The sequence below is a fragment of the Athene noctua genome, chromosome 2, assembly GCF_965140245.1.
Source record: "Athene noctua chromosome 2, bAthNoc1.hap1.1, whole genome shotgun sequence".
In the NCBI taxonomy this organism is placed as follows: Eukaryota; Metazoa; Chordata; class Aves; order Strigiformes; family Strigidae; genus Athene; species Athene noctua.
The window spans coordinates 95,082,045-95,090,920 of NC_134038.1; the positions used below are offsets into that span (position 1 = coordinate 95,082,045).

At 44.2% G+C, this 8,876-nt stretch overlaps 1 protein-coding gene across 3 annotated transcripts in view; it reads left to right on the forward strand.

The window, feature by feature from the left end:
• Positions 1-8,876, forward strand: part of RREB1 (ras responsive element binding protein 1) — a 125,053-nt gene that overhangs the window by 112,415 nt on the left and 3,762 nt on the right. For all 3 annotated transcript variants that reach the window (XM_074899634.1, XM_074899636.1, XM_074899637.1), the window contains one exon: positions 5,088-5,834. In XM_074899634.1, the coding sequence (XP_074755735.1) occupies positions 5,088-5,834 (747 nt within the window). The remainder of the gene's footprint in view (positions 1-5,087; positions 5,835-8,876) is intronic.

The window sequence follows — 8,876 nt, forward strand, 5'->3', positions numbered from 1 at the left end:
GGCTGTACTTGGAAGTGAATAATTGTCCAAATTTCAGTGTATGCCAGAAGGAACGGGAACAAGGGAGATGCTCGGGTGCTGTTTGGTCAGCCATAAATGAAGCAAGGCTTTAAGATGAGGTGTAAGACAGGAAATGCAATTCAATGGAGTGTCACTGGGAACAAGTTTATAGAGGGTTTCTTTTGGTGTTGTTTTAAACCAAAACAAAAACAGGATGGTGGTTTTGAATAGGATTCAGAGACAAGGAGACTGTGTGAGTGATAGGGCTTGTGCATGTCCTTGCTGCATGGAGAGGAAGGGAATGGTCTAAAGCACCTGAAGGAAAGTGAGGACACCTTGCCCGGCTCGCAGCAGTCAGACTGCAGGAGACCTGTACCAGCAGAGAGGTGTACAATGAAATTGTGGAGCAACTTAATGAATCGCCCAGTTTCATCATGTTAAAGCAGCCCTGCCTTTGTCTCCTTAGAGCTTTCTGAATGCTCTCTTCTTGCAACAAAATACAGTTGAAGGAGGAGAGATGTGGGATGGGAATGGGGTAAGGGATTATCTCTTACGTAACACAGAAAGAGACTTTGCTAAGGAAAGATCCCTTCTTAAAGAGGCTTGCCCCTAATGTGAGCAGGCCAAACACAACTGCTCTGTGCTAACTAGGCAAATATTGTCAAGTATACTCAACAGTGAATTTTCCAATTAGCATTTAGCAGAATTCATCTTTGCTCTAGATATCTGCCACTCTGTGATCCCTCCAAAAATCATGTGAGCCCTGGGCATAGTGGGGGACTTTGTGTTTTTCCAAACTGTTCTATCTGTTTGTACCTCTGAACTACATTTGTGGGTTATTTCCTAGAGGACAAAGGGCTTGAAACTGCATTTTCACTGTCAGGCAAAGTTTAACAGTTGCTCCAGAGACACAGCTCAGGGTAAAGCGAGTTGCTTGCTGCTGGGGTCGGCCTGAGTGCTAAAGTTGTTGTTTGGAAGGTACTGAGGAGATGGTGTAAAACTTGCTGATTGTATTGCCAGCTCTACATCAAACTGTCTTTCAGCTAAACTGTAGAATTCACCATAAGCTCAAAGACTGGGGGTTCCTTCCCCCCCCTTCAATGCAGATTTCCACTTGGTGGGTGCAGTTAGAGCTAGTCCTGAACATTTTTATTTGTGTCAGTGACTTAAGCTGCTCTCATGAAGGTACTGGGGTATCATACCTTGTGTCAAAAGCAAAAAGTGTTTTTTCTTCCTGCATTATTTTACTCCTTTTCCCCAGATATATTCAGTTCAATTTATTGTAAATAGTCCTTTTCTATCTCAAATATTTTAATTTCAAAAGCTATGCAGTTATGACCAAAAGCTTTCTCAACTGTGAGCTAATTAAATATTTAACTTGTGTGTGTGCATGTGATATAATGATGGTGGCTAAATTTTAGTGTTTAGAGTGTTTACAATAAAAATGGATCAAGATGACCCCCAAAATTTTTCAAGTTGACTCTGCAGGTTGGAAAGATGTTCTTCCAGTTAGTGGCTGGAAGTAGAACCAGCATTGTGTGAGTGGGTCCAAAAAGTCCCAAATTTACTAGACTGCTACCACCTAGTGGTGGCCGCATCTGTTGTAAAATATAAGATTAGTTGGGGTTATTTCAGTTAATATAGGGAGAATAAATCATCGCCTCATCTGACTGATAATGCCAACTGCTTGTACAACATCCATTTCCAGTGCTCTGTCTGCTCCAGTTTTGAGCATTATTTATGTGATGGGTTTTCTAACGCTTCTCTAGGGTTGTCAGGAATGTTTGGCAATAAACACTTGCTTTAGTCACAAAATACTTTCCATTGCAACACCCTGTTTTATCTAATAACTCCTTAGCATCTGAAGCTCTACTCTCTATTCCACCTTAGTTCCAGAAAAAAAGAAAACCACGGGAAAACAGAATCAAACCAGCAGCCTCCCCACCTTGATCTGTATCTGCTCTTTTATCTGAAACTTTCCTCATTTGGTGTCTCTCTTGGTAATTTGTTTTTTTGTGTATGCAGGAGAGCAGTTTACTTCTCTTTCTTTCTTGCCACCTATAAAAGATTAAGCGGACTCTTATGACTGGGCCGACTGAAAACTGCAACTTGAATTGTAAATAAACTTTAGCAAAACAGTCTTTTCTTTCCACAGTTCGAAGGAAAAATGATTCTGGCTACAACTATATAGTGGTTTCTTTCATGCAAGCGGAAAAGTTTTTGGATTCTCAGATGGAGTCCTTGAGGTTTTGCTTATGAATATATCTCCTGAGAAGTTCATTTTTTCCCAGGAGCTGACGAGGCAGCAGCTGAGCTACCAGTGGTTGCTTTGTCTTGCCTTCCTACTTACATCCTTAGCTCCCTGCTTGTCTGCTCTTTCTCCCTTACCTTGCCCCTGGTCTTTGACTCCAGTGTCAGAATTGACATCATCATGGAGTGTCACCTTCCTATTTTCACTTTGGAGGAGTGACAAAAACTCTGGTTGTCTATGACAAGATAATGTATTCTGCTCCCATGGTTGCTGAAGAAGTGGCAGTGGGTGGGAGCCTTGGCAAGCAGACCTCTCCACTCTTGTCCTCTTGACTCGCTGAGTGTAAATATCCGTGGGATAACAAATGGACCATAAAGCATTTACAACCTTTGTAAGTAAGGAGGGGAGAGGAGTGAAAGAAACGGCAGGAGTGACTTTCCTGCGTGTCCTGCATCCCTCACCGCACTGCTCTGCACTGTAAATCAGCAAAATTCTGGAAACAGAAATTACCTGTCTGAGAGGAGCTTGGGCCCATCGGAGGGAAGTTTTCCCAGATCAGAAGGTTCAGTCAAAATCCTCCTCCTCCTTGTATAAGATGCAAGCCTGCTGGAGTTGTATGGCCAGCAAGGTCTCTGTTGCTGCAGATAGGCATCTGAGTCAGGAAAAACTAGTAGTGTAGGCCAAGCCTAAGCTCTGCTGGAGTGGATGGAGCAGCTGCCAGTGCGAGACTACCCTTGCAGCTGTCCCTTGCACTGTGAGAGAAATCCCACACCAGGCCTGACACGGCTGTCTTCATGACTGTCGTGTTTCCCACACACCTTCACAGCTCCCCTGCTGCTATTCCGGTTCGGCTGCAGCAGAGCGGGGCTGATTCTCACCCATACCCAAACAGCCAGGATTTGTGCAAAGCAGCTTGCGTTTTCACCAGCTGCAAAACCGACCATGCAGGTTGGGGGTAACCACAGAGCAGCTCGACTAGTTGGGAACTGCCAGTTCATGATATGCATGAAGTTTCATAAGGGGCCTGTGAAACTCCTTGACAAGGAAAACAGTAGGTCTGGTTTGTGCAGGTAAGAAGGAAGAGCGCTCACCCAAGCACGTACGCGTGTCAGCACGTTCCTGGCTACGTCCCTACCTGAGTTTTGAATGTGTTCATTCAGGGGTGGCAGGCTGGCTTTGGAAGAGAAAGTCGTGCTCCCATGTACATCCGTGCTCCTGGGGTCTGAAGTGGTCTTTGCCCTTTGTGAAGGCATGTTGTTTAAACTTGGTGTTTGTTTTTCTTGATGTTGACCTCATCTGTTTGCCTGTGCTAGTAAGGCAACAAATAGCACTTACCTGTGGACCACCTATCCCTTGAGTTTATCTCTCCTGCACAGGAAAATGTAGTTGTGGGCCAGCCACGCAAGAACCGAATAATAGCTGGGAAGGGCCCAGGCAGGGAGGAGAGAAAAAAGGGAGATGAGTTTAGTTATGATTCATTGAAGGATGAGTATAGTATAAGAAAAATAATATATTTTTGGATATACTGGAAGCAGAAAAAGAAGATGTTGCCAGACTACATTTGAATAATTAAGTGCCTGAGAACTATCTTCTTATCTTCTGTCATTACTGCTTGCTTATGAAAAAAGCCTGTAATAGGAAATCTAGGCAATTTGGAGACAAGCACATGTTGTACTGTGTCAAATGGAGAACTTAAACTGCTCTACTAGAGTTTCTAAATCCCTGTAGTTACTCAGCATCTATCAGGCTTGCAGATGAATGCCGAAATGCCTGGTAGCTTGTGTGCTCCCTGGTCTGCATGCTGTCAACAAGAAGGAGGTGGGGTGGAGGACTTAAAGCAAGGCAAGTTTCAACTTTCAGAAAGCACAACTTGCAAAGTTCATGTCCTGGAACAGTTGCTGGAAAGTGGCAATGGAGATGCAGTTACATGCCATGCATCGTCGTCAGCTTTGGCCTCCAGATCCAGTCCAGCTTATTTCCTATTTACACGTACGCTGTTTGTATAGAGCTCAGGAGGGCTACAGCTCCAACCCTTTGTTCTCCTTGGGAACCTTATCTGGTTTAATTTTTTGAACACATGTTATGTCTTCAGTAACATTAATGCTACAAATTGATAAGGAAGCAGAGGAGGTCATTAAGGTGGACATCTTAGGTGGTTTTGCCTTCTTGTTGGAGTAGTTGTGAAACAGTGAAGGGTGCTGCCTGTTACTGCATCTTGGCTTTATCTTTTGGTTCCAGGTGGTGTGTCAAAGACCTCTGTGGATGAACTTCTGCATCTTTTGCTTATATGATGTATACCCCACTTTTTAAACTGACCTCTGTGTTATTGTCTGCACTAACCTTTAATTGTACCAGTTGGTTGCATGAGGCCTTTGAAGAGCATTTCCTGCTGCTTATAAATCAGTTTGATTAATGTGTGGATGTATATTACTTTGATCTATGTGCACATTTTTCATACATGACTTTATAAATAATATATTCATGTGTCTCTGGAACAGGGTATTTGTAGTAGTAGTGACTTCAACTCTTGGTATTTTGTGTTCTCTGGTAAAAGTCAATATATTTAAAATTCCTTCAAGAAACTGCCAAGAATGTGAGTGTATTTTGGAAAAGAAAGCATTTTGTTACAGATTTTTAATCATCTTGTTAATTGGGTTCTGTGGTGTTTTGATCTCTTTGCAGCTGTAAGTTACTGGCCTAAGTCACAGATAACAGAAACAGATGTTTGGACATTTGATGAAAAGCAATGCTCGTGGGTCCCTGTGCAGTCTTGCTGCTGGTAGTTGTGAATTAGTAGAGAGCATCCCACTGAAAGTTTCTCTCTGTTTGCTTGCAGACAGCCAGTCTGATGCGGAGACACTAGCTACAGGAAACGAAGTCTTGGACCTGACCTCCTGCGAGAAGGAACAGCCAGAGGAAATAACAGAGCTACCAGAGAGTGAGTGCAGCCCCAAGGAGGAGCGAAAGGCTGACTCCCCTCCGGCAGAAGAGGATGCTGAAGAAAAAGCAGATGGATATGAAGAGGGCCCTGAGGAAGATTCTGTAAGTAACAAAAGTCTTGACCTCAATTTTGCCAGCAAATTAATGGACTTCAAGCTGGCAGAGAGTGACCAGAGTGCAGGCAGCGGTTCTCAAACTGAAAGGAAACATGCCTGTGACATTTGTGGCAAAACCTTCAAGTTTGCTGGCACTCTTAGCCGTCACAAAAAGGCCCACACTCGTGAGGACAGAAAGGATGAAAGGAGCAGTGAGGATGAAAGCAAAAGCATTCAGGATGATGCAGGAGCTCCCTCGATGCAGGACTCTGGTCTTGAGCAGGAAGAGTCTCCGATGGACTTGAAGGTAGTGGAGTCTCCTGTGGACTGTGAGGCAACAGGAAAGGAGAATGAAGAGAGCGAAAGCATCTCTGAGGGGGAAGGCACAGAGAGAAAGTCCACTGAGAAGAGCAGTGATGACAAAAAACCAAAGACTGATGGGGCTAATAGTACTGCAAAAGCAGACAAAAGAAAGAAAGTCTGTACTGTGTGCAACAAGCGTTTCTGGTCTCTGCAAGATCTGACGCGACATATGCGGTCTCATACAGGTAAGAGGAGGCTTGAGGGCAGAACAGATTGCGAGCAGGTCTGACACCAGACTGAGGCATCTGCTCTGTAGGTGCACAATTGCTGTTAGCACTTGAGGTTGGAGACACTGCTTTTAGCCCTACAGGTTTCTGCAGGGTTTCTTCTCTGCCCAGCCCCCCATGCTGCATACAAAGCCTATTGAGGGAGCGGGAATTGTCACCACTGCCTTACCTTCAATTCCCAAACCATTTTTCCTCATGCTTGCTTGCAGAGTTTGGAGGTGAGGGCAAGTGTGGAGATCCCCGGGCAGTTGTTCTGTCCAGCTTCTGACTGCCTCATTGTCATGTGGCCTCTTGGAGCATTTTGACAAGCAGTGGAGAAACCTGGCAGTATATGATAAGACTTCATCTCTGAGTGAAATTTTAGAGATTATCTCAGCCTGGTACGGGTAATGTGCTCGTGATCTGTGTGACCTGCTGCTTGAGTGAAAGGCAAGGCTACGGTGGGCACCTTGCTCTTCATTCTGATTTGGGCAGGGAAGGTGGAACACAAGTAGTAAAACACTTTTCCGATGGCTTAACTCAGCAGTTAAAACACGTGGGATTACTTTATGTGATACACAGTTTGCAACAGTGCCTTGCAAATGAGATGAAGCTGTGAACCAGCTCAAAGGTGAATTATTCATCCTTATTAATGCATCCTTATTAATGATGCATTCTACCTGTCAGCAAACTGCTCTGAGGGGGGAAAACTGGTGCAGTTTGACATCTTTGTGACATTTTGTATCTTTTGAAGGTGCTCTCTGCTGAAGACAAGATCTTTGTGATTAACAAAATATTTGTGCTGTCATTGACAGTGATACTTAGTAAACTACACCAAAGACAGGGCCTTAACCAGACTTTTTATCCTTCTAAATCACAAATATTGACCTATCAAGTGCAAAATCGACTTGTTTTCCTCTGTCATTGAGCCACAAGTGAAACAGGGGACAAGTTCCATCCTATTTTCATACTAATTCAGAAGCTTTGGGAAGATGCTAATATCTAAAGTACTGAGCTTTACCCCCAAATGGTGTGTGCCCGTGGGGATTCACATACCATATGTTTTAGTTGTCTTCATTGCATGCTGAGCTATGTGGGCCTTGTCAGTATGTTTTTTTCCCATTTGTTTATCTTTCTTAATTGACGCTGAAGGACGTTTTAACATAGGATAGGTGTTGAATAGGAACCCGGGACAGTGCTTTCTTCAACTTTAATAAATGTAAATACCACCTATCCCCACTGTTAGATCAACATATTTTCAACTGAGGATTTTGCCTCAATAGTGTGACTTTCCTCCTCCTCTTCTTCCCACTTGTTCAGCTATATTGACAAAATACTGTCAGGTTGTAACATTGCTTATACTACAGTTTTAATGTGTGGGCTTTTTAAAGATAACTGTAAGGTTTTGGAATTTCTTTACTCACGATAGGAACATTTGGGACATGCTGAAGTGTGCAAGAAACCTCTGCCTGCCTACTGAATAGCAATTGGGCTGGAAATGTTTTGTTGTCCCAGTGCGGGCTGCTTCCCCAAAAGTAGTTGTAGGGTGCTCTGGTGCTGCCTGCCCAAGCACAGGGTGAGCCACAGCACTGCATCAGCCACAACCAAGTGCTGGATGGGCAAAGGCTGTTGGCTGAAAATGCTGCCAGGGAGCCATGCCCTCCCTTGATAGCAGAAGGACCTACTTGCAGATTTCAGCCAGCCACCTCAAGTTGCCAGCTGGTTTTCTTTTAATGATCCCAAGCACTATTACAAGTGAGAAATGAGCCGCCAGTGTCTTGTTCTGTATATTCACTGGCACAAGATGGTGTCTCGATGGAATTGCAGCACTGAAAAATCTTTTAATGAGTGCAATTGGAAACAGAGAATGAAGCAACCAGGGTGGCATGTTTGGTTCTTCAGGGCAGACAGTACCTTGGGGCACTGTGCTTTGTTGGGACTTTGGGGAATTTTGTCTGTGGGACTGTGGTTGCTTTGTTTTCTGATGAGCTTATGCTTAGGAAAGTAGTCAAGCATTTCAGGTGCAAAAAGCACATCTAAGATCGGAGCAGACTACCTATAGATTATGGCAGAGGATGCCTACATCTGCTTTGTGGCATAAGACTGCAAAATAAGAGGAAGAATTTTGTCCTCTAAGTGGTGTTTCTGGAATGGGTGTGAAGAGGTTTTTCAGGGACTTTCACATGTCACTCCTGTCCTAAAGCACCAATGAGCTGAGGAACACCAGCAGCTCTTTAAATAACAACCCCAGGCAGGCATTTTTCACTTGGTCAGCAAATTTTCATCACCTCTAGCAGGCACCTCCCATGCCCCATGAATGCCTGACAAATCTAGGTCCTTTAGCTGCTCTGTGTCTGTTTTGAAACGTGGTGATACTGTCTTCTGCTTCACAGAAGGAGGAGGGGCTGTTGTGGCAAGGGTAATTCCTGACAGCTTCTCTTCGACTTTGGTGATTAACTTGTGTCTTTCATCCTTGCCCATCTGTCAGCACCTGAGAGAGAGAGATTTTTCTCATGTGCTGTTTGGTTCAGCGTTTAAGTGCTGTTGACCGCAGTTACTGGGGAGTATCCTCATCCTTCCATCTCAAGTCCTCTCCCTCTGTGTGTCTCAGGGGCTGACCTGCAGCAGGGAGCCCCCGTAGTGGGCTGGTTTGACAAAGGCTTTTGAGCTCCAGAGGACAACTGGAAACTTCTTCCAGAAAAGTTGCTGGCTAAATTAGGCTGGATGGTGACAAGCACCTGGGGCTTATGGTCTTCCTCCCTCCTTAGTGAAGGGCCATACCAAGCTTGTAGAAATCGCAAGACACTTAGCTTTGGTTTTTTATTTGTGCCCCAAGGGATTTATCTGTATTCCCTCTTGCATGCCATCGGCTAGTTTGTTAATACAGAAGCAAAAAGTCTGCATAAATGCAACATCTGTGTTTGATACAGGTACTGAATTTCCCAAGTGTAGAGCTGCTTGAAGCAAGAGGGAGGCATGTTTGTGACCTTATGGCTGATTTTATATTTAATTCTATTCTAG